This window comes from Cryptotermes secundus, unplaced genomic scaffold, assembly GCF_002891405.2.
Source record: "Cryptotermes secundus unplaced genomic scaffold, Csec_1.0 scaffold557, whole genome shotgun sequence".
Classification (NCBI taxonomy): Eukaryota; Metazoa; Arthropoda; class Insecta; order Blattodea; family Kalotermitidae; genus Cryptotermes; species Cryptotermes secundus.
In genome coordinates this window covers 852,110-869,438 of record NW_019735564.1, presented here as the reverse complement: position 1 = coordinate 869,438, position 17,329 = coordinate 852,110, and the positions used below count along the sequence as shown (strand labels likewise).

The 17,329-nt window shown below is 38.9% G+C and overlaps 1 protein-coding gene across 3 annotated transcripts in view; it reads left to right on the top strand.

Moving 5' to 3' along the window:
• The window catches only part of LOC111869610 (cubilin), a 253,251-nt gene that overhangs the window by 225,027 nt on the left and 10,895 nt on the right, over nt 1–17,329 (top strand). For all 3 annotated transcript variants that reach the window (XM_033753496.1, XM_023861259.2, XM_023861260.2), the window contains exons 64-67: nt 2,667–2,814; nt 4,156–4,319; nt 9,768–9,927; nt 16,172–16,312. In XM_033753496.1, coding sequence (XP_033609387.1) covers nt 2,667–2,814; nt 4,156–4,319; nt 9,768–9,927; nt 16,172–16,312 — 613 coding nt within the window. The remainder of the gene's footprint in view (nt 1–2,666; nt 2,815–4,155; nt 4,320–9,767; nt 9,928–16,171; nt 16,313–17,329) is intronic.

The following is a 17,329-nucleotide window of genomic DNA, read 5'->3' as shown; positions in this document are numbered from 1 at the left end:
ATGCATTTTCTCTCTCCTTTTTTAAAAAGTGGTTTCATTATAGCATATTTTAAGCGTTGAGGAAAAGTACCTGATGATAAAGATTTATTACATAGATGATTCAAGGGTGAACTGATGTAAACAGAGCTTGCTTTAAGTAATTTGGTAGAGATTTCATCATATCCATGTGAATTTTTGGGCTTAAGGGATTTAATAATGTTTTCAATTTCCTTCCTTGTTGAGAATTTGAGAGGATTTGTGCTANGTTTCCTGGTAATGGATTTTAACAGAGGAGATTCTTTAGCTTCTGTGCTGACTGCACTGACTAAGTCTTCTTGTCACAGGCTCCCTTCAATTCTCTAAGTGCTTCAACTGACTAACTGGCAGGCTGGCACCGATTATCACACTAACCTCCTAGTTTTCTCTCCACAGACTGACTTTCAACTAACTGTAGCTCTAAGTCTAAGTCATGTGTTACGATCGATGGTTAGTCAGCCAGTCTCTCTTGGAATAAAGCACCCATCTAGGGCTTATGACCACGTTTTTATGACTGTCAGGCAGTTGTGGGTTTGTTGATGTGGGACTCTCTCGCTGACAAGAGGACGGGTCTGTCATATAGAATTCTTCCTGAGCCTCACCACCGCAGTCATTCTTGGGTCTGAGTCCCATGGGAATTGGCGACCATATTTTAATGCTTCAGATTCAAAACTTCCCTTTTCGTCACCTCCTGTGACTCGCAGAGCTACAGTGGTGGTATTCGACCCTGCCTTGGCTGGTGTCCTCGTTATATAACCCCTTTGCACAGACCAAGTAGAAAACATTGTTTCCAACAGTTCCTCTGTTGTGGCTCAGTTGTTGCTTGTTAAGAATCTTCTGCCTGAAGCAATGGCTGTTGTCTTGTTGTTTGTTTCATGGTTGTTGCCTAGAAACGGGTCTGTACACCACAATATGAACAAAATTGCACAGGGATAGCGGAGTGTGAGTGCTAAAATTGGAATACACAGTGCAACAGATGCTGCAACACAATATTTTGAGTTAAGTACTGAGGTGCATGTGTGCCCAACAGAATCCCATTCACCAGAGACTGAGAATAATGCACAGCTTGGCCGTTTTATGATATTTGGGAAACCACAAAATATGATAGCCAAGTTGTTCCTTATTGTCCCACTAAGGGATGCTGTCATGATGTAAATGAAAATCCTCAGAGTGAATATTTTACATGCATCATTATCAACCACATATGAAAGTCATAACGTTTTCCGCACCGAGAACAAATCCTGCTTACCTCTGAGGTTCATAACTCTCTTCATATTTGCCCAAATATATAAGCTACACCCCCACCAAAGTATATGACCCTTAAATGAAATAAATGTCATATGCATTTACATCATTACAGACAGCAATCAGAAAATCCCAGAGTAAGCCAGCTTGATGTTGCTCCTTGTAGGTGCATACATTATTTGAAACATGGTAATTTAACTCTTTTAAGCCCAGTGGCTACTCTATGTACCACCTGCTGTAACATACCAGAACCCTACATTTTGCCCATGGAGTGTATTTGAGTGTTTTTTATGGTTATCACAATTAATAGCGATTGGTTTTTCCATTCACTAGTGATATGAGAGTTGGTGCTTGGAATATTAGAAGTATGTATAGGGCAGGTTCAATCAGGGCAGTGGCAGAAGTAGTCTCAAAATATAAGTTAGATTTACTTGGAGTACAGGAGGCCAGATGGGACATATACATTTTTCTATAGAAAGGGGCATGAGAATCATAAATTAGGTACAGATTTTTTCGTACATAAGAGAATCATATCAGCAGTTACTTGTAAGAGGGTAGAATTTGTTAGTGATAGGGTATCATATGTGATGTATCCAAAAGTTCCCGGTCTAGGTCAAAAAAGATATACTGGCTTAACACACTAAATTTTGGCTGCCATCTCCTTTGAAACAACAATCCTGTAATTTTTTCCACACTTCAAAAGCACCGTGGGAGTCATTTTTCTTAATGCTGTCAAGTACCGCTTGTGATTCCATTTGGATGTCAGACACTGTTTCAAAATGTCCCTTCAGTTTCATTTCGAATTTGGCAAACAAAGTGAAATCACAGGGGGCTCAGTCTGGTGAGTAAGGAGGATGGGGAGCAATAACCATATTATTGTTGGTCACAAACTCTGCGGTTTTTGGGGACATGTGGATAGGCGCACTGTCTTGATTAAGGAGCAGTGCGGTGCATGTTCTAATTTTCTGTTAAGATCTTCTGGCAACTCCATAACTGATCCCAGTGGTGTCTGTAAGGTCATGGATTGTTCAGCAACGGTCTTCATGGATGAATTCTCGAATTTTTTCAACAAGTCCTGTCTTTTTGCTGGTGTTTGGTTGCCCTGAATATTCGCCATCTTCAACTGACACTCAACCGGACTAGAAACATGAATGCCATTCAAAAACCGCTATATAGCTTAAATAATGTTCTTCAAATGCCTAATGAAGCATTTCAAGGGTTTTGATAGTGAATTTACCAAGCTTCATACAAAACTTGATGCAGACATGTTGCTCAATCCATCACAGGCAAAATGAAACAAGAAGTCAAAAAAGCACTCGTGTAAATACAATGCATGCATGGAATGGACATGTGTAAAACGTCATAAATCCAGTTCATATTGTAATATGCTCTGTACATTTGTCCAGGGTGTCCGTTCTCCACAGATCAAGGCAACATTCTGTGGGCGTGGGCTGCCCATTGACTACTACTCTCAACAGAACACTGTTCAGGTTACATTCCAAAGCAATTCAGCCATGTCAGGCAAGGGATTCAAGTTACGCTACGCATTTGAAGGTACTTTGATTCACTCCTTGAATATCTGCTACAATTTTTCTTCTTAGTTTATATAGAGAAGACACTTTATATATGCAAATTGTTTCTTATTCTTCTGCCGTTGTTCAGGTTTCATCTTTCCTTAAAAGTGTATATTTCTTATGCCTGCCTTCCTGCAGTTCGACAACATTCTGTAAGTATGAGTACATGCATAAGCTGCATGGTTTTAACATTGGCAGAGGAGTAACTTTGTTGCTTGTTGTCATTTTAATATAACTTGCCAATATAGTATTAAAATATCGTGAGAAATACATAATAGGTCAGAATACTTGAGAGATGAGAAGTTTTGTGGAGAACTTTTAACACTTCTTTAACTTCTTTACTTTTGGCTAGAGCAGGAGAAGGAATGCAGAGCTCATTTGAGGCTGTAATTGTGGTCCCATGAATATCTTGTGAATATTGCATAGGAGAAGAATTGTAAAGTGAAAGTTTCCTTTGGTGAGGAGAGTGAAAAACAACAAAAGCAGAATGATGCATGGAATATTTTTAATGATTTTGTCTAAACCTTATCGTCTGTTTTTTGTCAGGGGGATGTTTCTAGCCATTGAATATGAGTATATATGTATTAATTACAATAAAGGTAATCAAGTTATGTCTTCAACATTTTCTGATTTCTCACTATGACTAACTTTATCACATGATTCAAAAAGCGAGGAATTTTAATAGTTAGATTTGCTTGTTTCATCAGTCTTTGGGTAACAGCAAGTACTGATCAGCTCATTTTGTTTTATTTATTTTATAACTAGAAGAGTCAAGAGGAATACAATCTCAAATATGTTTCACTCAATAATAAAAGATAGCACTGCATAATCATCATAAAGTGAAGCTGATGTATGTGCAGCCTAGATGGGAAGAAGTTTAGAAATTACACGTTTTCAGGATTTGATGTTTTCACAGCAGTGCTTTATCTTCTGGGATATAAGTTGTCTAGTCCATTCAGAGTCATCTGATGTTTCAGAGAAATATGTTACCTCCATCACCAGGGTTGAAGAATAAGAGCCAAGCGCAAGAAACCAGCATGAGCAGGTTTATGCCGATTTCTTGCTTTGCTTATTCATTACCTCTGAAGATGGAGGTGACATGTCTCTCCAAAACTTTGACTGACTTTCAACAGACTACATGGAATTATATTGCAGAAGATAAACGTCTTCAGTTTCATGTTTTTTCGTACTCTTTTATTACATGTACAAAGTTCAGACCTCATTATTGCAAAAGTCAAAGTTTGGTTCCAAATAAAAACCAGTTACTGCATCCTAGACAAACTGATATCACAGTGGTACAATGGTCTGTCTTTTCCTGCAGGCTGCAACAGAAATTACACAGGGATGCAAGGCCGCATCCTAATGCAGACAGTTCCTAGTGAGTGTACTTTGATGATCCAGGCGCCAGCCAACTTTACCATTGCACTCTATTTCCTGAGTTTCTACATACAACAAAGTGAGCAGTGCTTGGAGACTTCTCTTGAGGTGGGCGCAATGCAATACACTGACATTTGACACAGCACCATAAAGATGTCTACACTACTAATTATTTGATCATTCTGTAACATAAAATTGTGATGTCAAATGTGTCATAATACTTGTCTCTTTATGCACTGAAATGTGGTATATCACTTCTTGTGGAAAAGAATGTCACCTGTATAACAAAATCAAGTCTTGATATGACATTAGTCTTTGTGCTGTTGAGTAGGCTAACTCAGTGGTGAAGGATCTCTCTTGTATTTGGGTAGTACTGTGGTTGAGTGCTTCATAGATTTTCTTTATTTCCATCCTATTCACTAATGACCATCTTAACATCTTTAAAGCTAATAATGTCTTCACTGGTTACAACATTATTGATTGAATAAAGAATCGTCCAGCACCCTCAGTTCTTCTTTGTAATGTGTAGGCGACTTTGTGATGTAAAAACATGTGATTTCTATGTAGTATACCCTATATGCTTTGCTTGTTTTAAGATGTAAATGTTTTATTTTTTTTTCTTCAGTCCTTGCCAGCCCTCACCTGAGCTTTCTGTATTGTAATCTCTGATACTGTGCCAACAGAAAACTAAAACATTAATATACTCATATTTTCATCACAAATCTTTTATCGTTCTAGTACTGGAAGATTTCCGCTGTATAAACTTAAGATTATTGCCTGTATATGCTGATATAAAAGTAAAAAGTTACAGAGTAGTTAGTATACTTTCCCCTTCATAACTATAAAGAAATAACTCACTCGCTCTGGTGAAAGAAGAACTTGAAGAGTTCTGTTTCTGGGTATTGTGCTGTGTAGTCTGGCAGAAGTTTGCTGATATTATGAAGGAATGTGATGCCTCCATCTTCACGGTTGAAGAGTAAGCCAAGGAGGCTGCATGTTTCCTTGCTTGCTTGCTTGCTTGACTCTTCAACCCGAAAGATGGAGGCAGTGCATTCCTCTGAAACAATGGTAAACATCTACCATACTGTATGCCATAAAATCCCAGAAGGTAGTGCCTTCAGGAGAACTTCAAATCTCACAAGATCTCAGATGTTCAGTGTTTGTCATCATGCAGTAGATCACCTTAAGATACATGATTTCCAGTGCCATAATTTCTTCCAGTGATGGTGTTCCTCATTAATATACAAGTACTGTTGGCCACTTAAATAGGTATCGTGTGAGGTGAGCTGAGGCAGTGTCAGATAATTTTTATCCTCCATGCCAATGTTCTTTGACATAAACATATATTTTTCTTTTTCGCAAGGGCACCATTTAAGTCATCATATTGAAACCTCTTTGAAATTGTGAGCATTACTGCATCTTATTAAGTAGTAATTATTAGGAGAATTTCAGTTGCCAATAAACGCTGAATGTCATGAGTAAAACGATTTTGGAAATGTATGCATGTTATAATAATTCTTGCATATTCCATCCCTTTTTTTAATTATCTGAGGAACATTAAGATTTTTTTTTTTTATTGTTAGTGGGGTGGGACTAAGTCCCTTGTACTGTGGCCGCTTCTGGCCTATTGTACCAGCCCCAGATGATAGGTGAGGGTGATTGTGGAGCAATTGGTGGAATGAAGATTGGCAGGGGAAACCGAAGTACTCGGAGAAAACCTGCCCCAGCACCACTTTGTCCATCACATGACCACATGACCAGACCCAGGATCGAACCCAGGCTGCCACGGTGGGAAGCCGGTGGCTAACCGCTTGAGCTATGATGTGGCCAACAAGAAGACTTGCTGAAGTACATGTTATATTTTTGTTCCTAGTATTTATCCAAAATAATTTTTGCTTCAGTAAATATTATGTGAGTTGCATTTAGATTGCATGTAGAAACACTAAAATTTGAATGTGTTGACAAATTTTAGCGAAACTCCTAAGCATCAAACTTTGTGAAAATTTGTTTCTTGAATTGTTACATGTGGATAGATGAAATGTGATCAAAAGCTCTTGAAACCCCAGTACAATTTTGTCTGTATTGAATGAACCATGTTGGTGAACAGCAGGAGTATGAAATAGATTGTAAAGGGTTCTGACGATGGTGTATAACACACAGAATTACTGGGTTTTTGGACTTTTTCTATTGTTCAGTATTCTAGAAAATAGAAAAAACAATGTTTTGGAAACTGGATCTGTTTCCGTCCTCAGGTGAGGGAAGGAGGAAGACACCTATTTAGTTGGGCTCCTTAGAAAGATCAATTGAGATCAGCTCTTTCTAAGGGGGCCAAACTGAGTAGGTGTCTTCCCCCCCCCCCTTCCCCTGAGGAAGGAAACAGATCCAGTTTCCAAAACTTCGTGTTTTCTGTTTTGTAGAATATTAGACGATGGGAAAAGTCCAAAATTTCAGTAATTCTGTGAATATCAAATGATGTTGCTTATCTGATGTTCATGGTGCAGATTAAACAATTTTTTTCAGGCCTTTTGTGGACTTACTTCGCTTTAGTATATTAACTCTGTGTTCTGTCTCCAGTATCTAATTTAATTTTACTATTAAACCATAGGAGTGATTTTATTTTAAGAACTAAGTTTGTGAAAAATTGTTTTGTTTTGTAATACAGTTTTCTATTTTTGATGCATTCACAACAGAAAATCGAAAAAAACCAACTTTTTGCTACGCCTCCTATATCTTTTATTATTTATAATTTATTTGAAGCACTGAGTTTGTGAAAAATGGTTTTGTTTTTGTAATACAATTTTCTATTTTTGATGCATTCACAACAGAAAATTGAAAAAAAAAAAAAAAACTTTTTGCTACACCTCCTCTACCTTTCTGTATGTAACAAGTTCAGAACTGCTGAGTTGATTTTTATTAAATCTCATTTTGGAAGTTTTACTGAAATATGTCAGCACATTCCAATATTTGGTTAAACTCAGATAACAATAAAGAACACTTTAGTTGAAGACCTCCATATGTTTCTTTGTTCATCTCAAGTGCAACTCACTGAATATTTAGCAGAGTAAAAATTCTTTGGACAAATGTAGATGAAAATGAAACACACCATGTATGGCCAATATACTTTTTGAGTAAGCATGAAAGATTTTGAATTAAATAGAAGGGAAGAAAAATGCCAGAATTTGTATGCTCTGCATATATTCCCTAACTTGATTTATTGATGCTTGCAATATGTATTGGAAGCTGAAATTTTGCACAAAATCCATACTGGACAGGTACTATTTATGTATGTAATTTCAGGTGGGGTTTCAACTTTAAAAGTTGGGTGCTTTCCTTATTAGTACCGATAGCAATATTGTTTTATATGTCTTTCTTCAAGTTAACGCTTTTGAATGAAAATATATGTCATAGTTTCTTCTTACACTGTCTTTATTTTTCATTTGTACACATCATTTATAACAAAAAGATAAATCTAAAATTAGAGCCCCCAGGAGGAGATTCATGAGGTATTCTTCAGGTAGTTTGCAAATCAAGTGTGGAAGGACTGTAGAGATATTTTCGAAGAATTAATTACTAAATGCTTATTGATCAAAGTCTTAGTTCAATTTGCACTATGCCTAAGAACCATGCTGTGACAACACAGAGAGCATGAAGGAAAAGCTACAAACATTTTTAAAGTTTAGCGTGAGATATAGCTCGGAGGTCACTTTCACACTCTGACCACTTCAGTAACTAACTTCATGAAGCAGAGTTTCTGTTGAGAAACCTATGTTCACTCAGCTTGTCAAGAGATCCGTCACCTTTTATGAACCCAAAGGTTTATTACCGTGTTCATAAGAACACACTATTAGTCCCTTTCCTGAGACACTTGAATTAAGTAAAGACCCTTACACCCTACTTCTATAAGGTCCATTTTAATATTGTCTCATATCCACTGTTTGTTTGACTAATAAGATGGGTTCTGGATTTGATGATTGAATTTGTTGGACCTTTATACAACTGGTTACCACAATTCACAAATCACTATTTGACACACTGTCATCTTCTTCCGACTGGACACTCCACTGAAACTGTTGTGACTTCCAACTGAACTGAACTGAACTGAACTGAACTACTCTGTTGTACTCCTTTTGCTCCTCTGTACTCTTCCAGTTCTTCTGACTGTGCCCTCTTATAATTCCTCGGCATGGACTCCATGGAAAACACCGTCTTTTGTTGTCAAGAATATGTGTTTATTGTTCAGTTACCTAGCAATGGATGTCCTTCTTTTACTGTTGAGAGCATAACTTCAGGAATGTTTTAACCAAGCCATTGCCTAGCAATGGGCATATACATCACACTATATATCCTCCCATCTATTCATTCATTCATTTCCTTTATTTTCCATATATCCATACAGGCAAAAACCTAGGATGTGGAAATAGTCCCTTTGATAATAGATGTATACATATTGTAAGGTTTTTAGAATCCAGAAGAGTCACTTCTATGGAAACGCTAGGACAGACCATTGCATAGTAAATAACAATAGCGATACTGTAATTCTAACAGTGAGCATTCCATAGAGATGAGTTTCCACGGTTATAACAAAGGCTCATTGTGTAGCAACCACCGAGGTATAAATAGCCCAGCTTCGACAAGAAGAAGTCAGTCTGGAAATAACCGCAGAAGAAGTCAGTCTGGAATTAGTCACCGAAGAAGTCAGTCTGGTACTAACCGCCGAAGAAGTCAGTCTTCAGGAAGCTGCCGCTGAAGAAGGTTGGAACCTAGACGCCAAGAGCTACAGAAGTATTGACCGAGATACTGTGTAAGCAGTAATTGTAATACTGCAAGTGCTAACAGTTGTAAAGTGTGTAAGTGTGAGTGTCCAATAAAGATTCGCTGAATCCGAGACCCACGTATATTTATTTGTCGCATGACACACAAAACACGTGACAATATAATAAATTAACATAAGTCACACAAACTATGCCTAGGACTCCCTTGCCTTCAGGTGTTTGAATTAAAATTCTGTATGCATTTCTCATTTCCTTGATGACTGTTATTTGTGCAGCTAATCTCATCCTCCTTGATTTTGTTATCAGTCAATTAGATTAGCAACTGGATGGTCCCAAAAGCTGATTCGGACATGGGGCAAAGAGGAAAATATGTGCCCCTTCTAGAACAAATCCCCAGCAACCCAGTCTATAATAAGCAACTTCCCTGACTGAACTACCTGGATCCTACATAAGTCTTATAATACTAATGAAATAATGATAAAGTATAGACCTAATGGTTCATGGAACCAAAGGTGAACTTTGAAGTGGCTTGTTAGTAGTCTGAAATGTAACAGGCCAATAAATGGCCCTAATACTGACTGTTTGGTCATGATGAAAATGGTGTGGCATAAGGTAGTAACATGAAGTGATGTTTAGCTACAACATTCTTCTTCTTCTTCTTCTTTTCATCCTGTGTCAAACACAAAACAGTTAATTGCATGAAACATCAGAACCTATGAAATCAGTTCCTAATGAAACTGGAGGTTGTCAGTATGCAAGCAAAAAGAGCTATGTCTTGTTACAGGTACGAGATGGACCCACTCGAAACTCTCCTCCACTGGCTCGTCTTTGTGGCTATGCAGTGCCCAATCCAGTCTTCTCAACAGGAAATGCACTGCTGCTTTTAGCCTCAGGCACAGCATCTTATACCCACTTTGATATCACATATACTACCACTGATAAAGGTATTTCTTGTCCATGTGCACAGTACCATGAAGGTGTATGGGTAGCATGGAAGTAAAGCTCCTCTCTTTAATCTTACCTTTTTGGTGCATCCAGCATTAGAAATAGGGTGTCTTGTTTTAAGGCTTTTACTTCCGACTACTCCACCTGTATGAAATCATTTCATATTTCTGGGTTCCCCCCCCCCACTTTTGTCTTTGGGCGTATCATATCATAGTTTCTCCTGTTCTAAAAGGTAGTGAAAGTGAGTCATAGTGTATTTGCTTATAAAATGAAGTTGTATTATCACTTTAATAATAAGAGATGTAAATTTTATGTTACAAATGCCCAGCTCATTAACCATAACAGCTGTCCTCATAGTTATCCACTTTTTTCACATGGTCATTCTGCTACTCTATAATGAATTATAAGTACTGTCTTCAATGATTTTGCATTAGGACTGTGGTATGATATGTATGTCAGTAGAAAGTGTTATGTTGACTGAGACAACCACTTGAAGCTATAACAACAAATGTTTGTTGCGTTTAGAATGCACATTACAAATGAGCAGGAGCGTGTCTGCAGAATATGGCAGAGACTCCTTTCTTGGCAGCTAGTCCGGTCCAGCAATTACGATGTCAAGTGCATGTCCTGAAAAGGGCGGTTTTGTCTAGCAGTGTCTTCTTGTAGCAGCCCGATGTCCTTCTCTTGCTGCAGCGGCAAGTCTGGCTGGCCAATGGTGCTGTGGTGCATGCGCCTGTAGAGTCAGCTGCCTACAACGCATGCGCTGTTACTGGAGAGTTACAGCAGCTGCAATTTCTTGATGTCAGCATGGCTGTGACTGATGAAAGACTGATGCTGGTGTCAAAATCAAAGTCAAAGTCACATTGCGACTGACAGTCAGTCAGTCAGTCAGTCTGTTTCCTGTGGTGGGTGGACAGGCCACTGGAACATGGTTTCCCTGAGGGTGCAGTTGCCGGTGTTCTGCACTGCCACAGAGTGCTGCCATGAAGGAGACACCTGGTGTGATGATGTTTGAGGAGAACACATTCCCCGTGGTAGTTTTGGGTGTTCTCTGTGCCTTTCTTTTCTGCTGCTCTTCCTTGGCATGTTTGCAACCCTAATAATTGGCAGGATGCAATTTGTCTCTCTCCGCCAACCAGCAGTTGCAGCATGTTGGAGTGGAGGCAGAGTTTTCCTTTTCTGGGCACTCCTTGTGTAAGTGGCCGCCTCCACACCACAAAAAACGTGGAGGTTGCTTTCAGTTTGCCGAAATGTGGCCAAACTGCTGACAGTTGTAACCCTGCATAAGCCTGTTTTGCACTTTGTACGCCTCTACCCTGATGGCAATGTGGCAGAGGTTGGTCAATCGGAAGAGTTCTTGGGACTTCTCCGTTCTTGGTAGTGTGATAAGGAACAAGGGAAGGTTGATAGTTCTTTTTGCTTCCGGAGGTGTCTGACGATTGGTTGCCATTTGTTTGACACTAATGACGTCAAACCCCAGACCGTCATAGATATCCTCAGCTGGAGTATTTTGTGGGAGATGACAGAAAGGTTGTTACCCTCTAGGAATTTTTTGATGGCTGAACAGTCCGCCATTTCTTTTGTGACAATTCTGGTCCCATTCCTGGTGTTGCAGAACTCAAAACTGCCCGTGACAGTGCCTTTAACTTTCCTATGCAACTGCATCAGGTTAGTCGTAGAAGTTAGCACAAAGGGAGGCAGCCTACCTGCCTTTTTGCACGATGGCTGCTGCTGTTCTTTGTCTGGGTCATCGGCTGTCTCCTCCATGACATCCATTCCTGATGTCCTCAGGGGCACAAAGAAGTTTTTTGTCAGTGCCTCACCTTGGGATCATATCCTAGGGTCCCTCGGTCCAGGTGTCAGGTTCGGGCTTTTTGCCTGTTCTTCTGAGGAGTTCTGCTTGCGTCTCCTTTGTTTGCAAAATTCCTTAGGTGATTCTATTTGTTCTGGGAGCAGCGAGTCTTGCATTTCCCTGTGTATGGCAGCATACAAGTGCAGAATGGCTGTAAAGAGCGCCTTCCCATCGAGGGGCTTACAGAACACTGCCCTCTCAGCTTTGGATTTGGTGATTAATTCTTTCCATACTGCACCATTTCCATTTACAGTGGGTGATGTATGGATAAGCTGCCCTATTTTGCGTAGGCCATTACACAGTAGTTCTATTTCTTCCTGGCAGTCAGGATTCCTTGCTGTTAAGTCTTTGTGGTTCTTCTCAAAGGATGCCACGATTGCATTCCAGTGTGTTTCACATACTCTTGGCTCCATCATTTCGCCTGCTTGATAGTCTGTATGCAGATGGGATGGCCCCACCACTGATACACTGGTCGCACCACTCCTGTTTTCATTTTTCAGCATATGCTTTGTAAACACTTTCCTAAACATGGGCAGATGCACTAAAAGGCGAACACCACTAAACTTATTAGTCACTCAATGAGAATGAATCTAACAACCTATCTCCAAACACTCAGCCACTAGCAGGTAAACACACCAACCACCAATCCTGTTCTCTCTGAACTCACACTGCAAAATGAATCAAACCCACAATGAATGCCCTCAATAACAATCAAATCAACCTTATACTATTGTGTCAGAGGCCCCCAGCCTTATATTTGTGCTGTTAGGCAGCACGCAGACCATTTGGTGATGAAGCTGCGATTATGAGCGCTGATTGGTTAGAGCTTGTGTTGATGTCCAAGTGATGTATAAATATTGCCTGTTTTCGGTACACTGTGGGAGTTGTCTCTTAGTGTTCTTTACAAATACAAATACCCATTCACTTAAAAGACCTATGCTCAAGTGTTTTATGAAAAAATAATTGTACATGTTCTTGTCAAAGGATGACGTCCAAGTGTTTCAGAACCAAGCATTTATGATGCTACCAAATTTAAAATACTTCTGTTTATAAAAATTGACCACATCCTTTTTCTCTGATTGGTTCAGTTTTGAAATTGAGGTGGGGTTTAGTTTCTATAATGACCAATCAACTATTTTCTCTTCTGCTTGTGTATGACATGGCCATTGCACCATGTATGCTCACTGTCTCTGCACATAGCCTGGCATCATCAGGTTACCAATGTTTTGTATTGTGTCACCTTATAAACCCAGAAAGCTTATTCTGGTTAGCCGTGATTAAGAAAACTTTACTGCTGTGATATTATGTTACATTTCTGGTGAAGGAATTCATCTGTGTTGGTTATCAGATGTCAATTATACGATTTAACTTTGTAAACTAAACCAAGTGGCAGTAGTCTTTTGTCTCCTATAACTTTCTAACATAGTGTGACATGTTGCACAATGGAGGACAACCCCTCCCTCCCCCAGCAGTGATGTGGCAGCTCTGGCCACGGTGATGTGGCGGGTGAGTCAGCGCTCTGCCCCCCTTCCACACTGTGACATGGCACGCAACGCCGGTGTCGACATGGCATCAGGCAACAGCGGTACCAATTATGTAACAGACAAACATTGCGACTATATAAGGGAACTACACAGCCTCCGAAGGCAGTTAAAAGTGTATCAGCCGCCGAAATGAGTTCTCAAGGCAGCAACCTATGAGTTGAGTTGGAATCTAGCCAGCAGTGAGCCGTTAGAGTTAAACTGGAATATAGCAGCTGTCACGGAAAGAAGAACCGGATGCATGTGTGATAATCAGTGATAGTTTGTGATAACTGAGTAATAATTTGGAGTGTGTGATACAGTGACACTTGTATGGCTCCCGTATCATAATTAATACATGTAGGCTATTGAGGACAGAGTGAATTGATTATTGCGAATAGGGTTATAAAGTGTGAAACCCCGCAGCAGTGTTGTTATTAATTGTAGCCGAGACTGGTAGGTTGTTAAATAAACCAATTAACAATCTGAACGGCGTCTTCAGTAACTAAACACGTTACAATAGTTTAATTACATTTCTATTTCGCGTTACTCCTTCGGCTGAGCGATTACACAACATGCTTCTACGATGTGTTTCAACACTTTCCATAAGAGCAGTGGACTGTTCCTAATAAAAGCTGGGTCTTAGATGGGCACTGTTACTAGTTTCACACTCTGACTGCCTTATTTGAGAGAACAAATATCTGGTATCAACCGAGCGAGTCAAACTGGACATGGTGGCAAAGAAATAAGTCTCTGCTCCTGTTAGGAATCAAATCAATCAATTCACATTCCTCACAGAATTGTCCTAGTTCACTCCATTCAAAACATGCTTTCTCAAAATTTTGTATCGTAACCTGTTATTAAAGTCTGTTGATTACATCAAGCTTTTGTCCACACTTTGTGTTACTTTTTGTCCTGAATTTATTTGGACCTCACTGTGATCAGTGAGAGCTGTACATGAACATCAAAGCTAATGTGGAAAATGGTTTTGTCTGAATAATAAGCAGAATACTGACCACTTTACTGTGACACTCTAAGTATCCAGCCTAATTTATGTTCACATTTACTTACTTTGAAGATCCTTCTCTTCGCCATCAACAGATAGTCGCTAAGCACTGACCTGTAGGGCAGCCTTTTTCTCTTTGTCTTCTGAGGCACAATGGTAATGCATCTGACTTGCAATTCAGGGCTACCTGACAAGGATCTTTTGTTTTCTTCAATTCTTCAAGTCACATTTGGGATATTATGTTAAAATAGACCACAACTTTTTCCTCCTGAGCCATAATTCATAGCCTAACATTTCTGATTCAACAATATATATAACCTCATAAGCTGATACAGTATCATAAAATAAGTTAATCTTTAATTAGAGTTGAATATGAAGTGCAGGTTTCCGTGACAATTTTTGTTCTTGCCATATGTAGTGAAAATTTAATTTTGCATTTTCGTATATGTTTTTTGTTACTTTACACACCCTTCATTGGTCCTGCCAAAAATCCCAGAAGAGCAATGTTAAAATTTAACAGATCTACATTTCCTCAAATTTGTATTTCCCCCCCCCCCAAATATCCACTACTTTACCGAAATTTATGTTTATATCATTTTATTTCAGAAACTTCAGAGGAACATTGGCTTTGTTCCATTCATGTTCAAAGATTATTATTAAAATATGCATGTCCTTTTATGTGAACATTTTCTAAGCTCATGTGGGTGAGCTCAGTCTCAGATGCAGCTCACCATTGAGCTAGGATAGATACATCCACATGTTTTGCTGCAAAGATAATTGTTGACAGTATCTACATGATGCCAGGCACTGTATGCCAATGTGACAATGCATTTCTTAATTAATTATTTGCACCTCAAATGTGGACAATAAAGCAAAATTGAAAGTATTTATAATAACTAACTCCATGGAGATGAGCCTTTCTTGAGAAACTGCAAGTTGTGCAGCTACTCAAGAATTTTCCAACATTTTATGGAAAACAGAGATTCATTACCATGTTCAGAAGAGCTCTCCCCTTGTCCCTATTCTGAGCTAGATCAGTCCATACCACTCCATCCTGTGCAGCATTTATAAAAAATAAAAAAATTCATATTATAGCACAACTTGATGCACATATTGCAACACATGTCAAACTGGTGTGACAGTTGGAGCTTTCATTGTTCACACTAAACACCACGAAGAAATTGAAAGCTGTTACACACATTATGAACCTTTCTTCTAGCACCAGAAATATTTGTAATATTTGCTGCTACAAACCTCTTTTAAATGACTTGATCTTATTGTGTTTAAACATGCACATTTTAAAATGGCTTGCAAACTTCTGTATAAAGTAACCCCCATTTTCTTTATGTTTTATCATTTTTATTTCTCTTATTCTTCATTTCCCTCAATTTTATGTTTATTTTAGATGTTCCCTTCAAAAACATAAAAAGAGACTTTATGTGGTTCACACTAGTGCTGTACTGTTGGGTTAAGTAGCCTGCAATTGGTTAGTAGAATTAATTGTCATTGTCTAAGCTCACTTCTTCTTCTTCACTATCATCTCCAACTTTTCTTCCAGGAACTCAGTTCTTCTCACTTTTGAGGCACTTATTACAATTTCCATGCTCTTAATTTTTATGAAATAATTATATTTTTTATTACATGAAGTAAACTGATATATTTTTTTATTTAAATGTAGATCCATTTCCAAATTCCTTCAATCTGGAACCAGTGATCTATCTCACCTACAGCATGAGTTCTATGGATACCAGTAGTGTCAGTATGAATACCAAGCCACTGAACATAACCTGTGCAGATGCAACAGTGTCATGAAATAAAATAGTTTAGTAGCTACAGGTATGATATAAAGAAACTGTGCTTTGCAGGACAGGGGTGTGGCGGCAAATTATTCAACTATGGTGGTGTGTTCACAAGTCCACTATACCCCAACAACTACCGAAACAGTTCACAGTGCCGCTGGGATGTGTCAGTGCCCATTGGGACTGTGACTCTCCTGAAGTTTACAGGTGATATAGCCCCACTTTTTAGTATTGTCCTTGAATTATGACTTGGTCTTTCTATAAAATTTTCCTACCAACCATTTCATGTTACGTACTTTCTTTGTGCTGGAAGTGGTCTGACAATAAAGTTCGCGAACTCATCATGGTAAAAGTGCTACATACCGCATTGCTGAATATCATTGTGGTCACCTTCAAAGTACTCCCCCTAGGGAAGCCATGCACCAATGCCAGCACCTAGTCCACCCTTAAAGACAATTTTGGAACTGGTTTTGTGGAATGACCTTCAGAGCTGCCGTCATCGTATTACTCCTGATGTCATCAATATCACCCAAATGCCTTCCTTTCAGTATTTCCTTTGTCATCAGGAACAGAAGAAAAAGTCATTGGGTGCTAGATCTGGTGAATAGGGAGGGTTTTCCAGTAAAGTTATTTGTTTACTAGCTAAAAACTCCATCACAGACAGTGCCATGTGAGCAGGTGCATTGTCATGATGCAAGATCCATGAGATGCTGGCAAGAAGTTTGGATTGTATCTGTCTAACCTTTTCACACAGCCTTTTCAGTATTTCCAAACAGTAAACTTGCTTGACTGTTAGTCCACTTAGTACAAACTCATAATGAACAATCTCTCTAATATAAAAAAATGTTAGCAATATTGTTTTTACTCTTGATTTGGACTGAAAGAAATTTTTTGGTCATGGAGAATTGGCAGTCTTCCATTGTGGACTTTGCTGCTTTGTTTCAGGGTGATGACACGGCGAAAAATTTATCTTGCCTCTTCAAAAGATCTTGGAAAATTTCAATTCTTCTTTGCTTTTGTTCTTCAGTGAACTCCTTTGGAACCATTTTTGCACAAATCTTCCTCATGTCAAGATCTTCAGTTAAGATTTTCCTAACTGTTTCTCTGTCAATGTTTGCTTACTCTGCTATACTCCTTACTTTCAGCCGATGATTTTTATGCACAGTTTGACGAACTTTTGCAATGTTTTCTTCAGTTCTGCTTGTTGCTGGCCATTCTGATCTC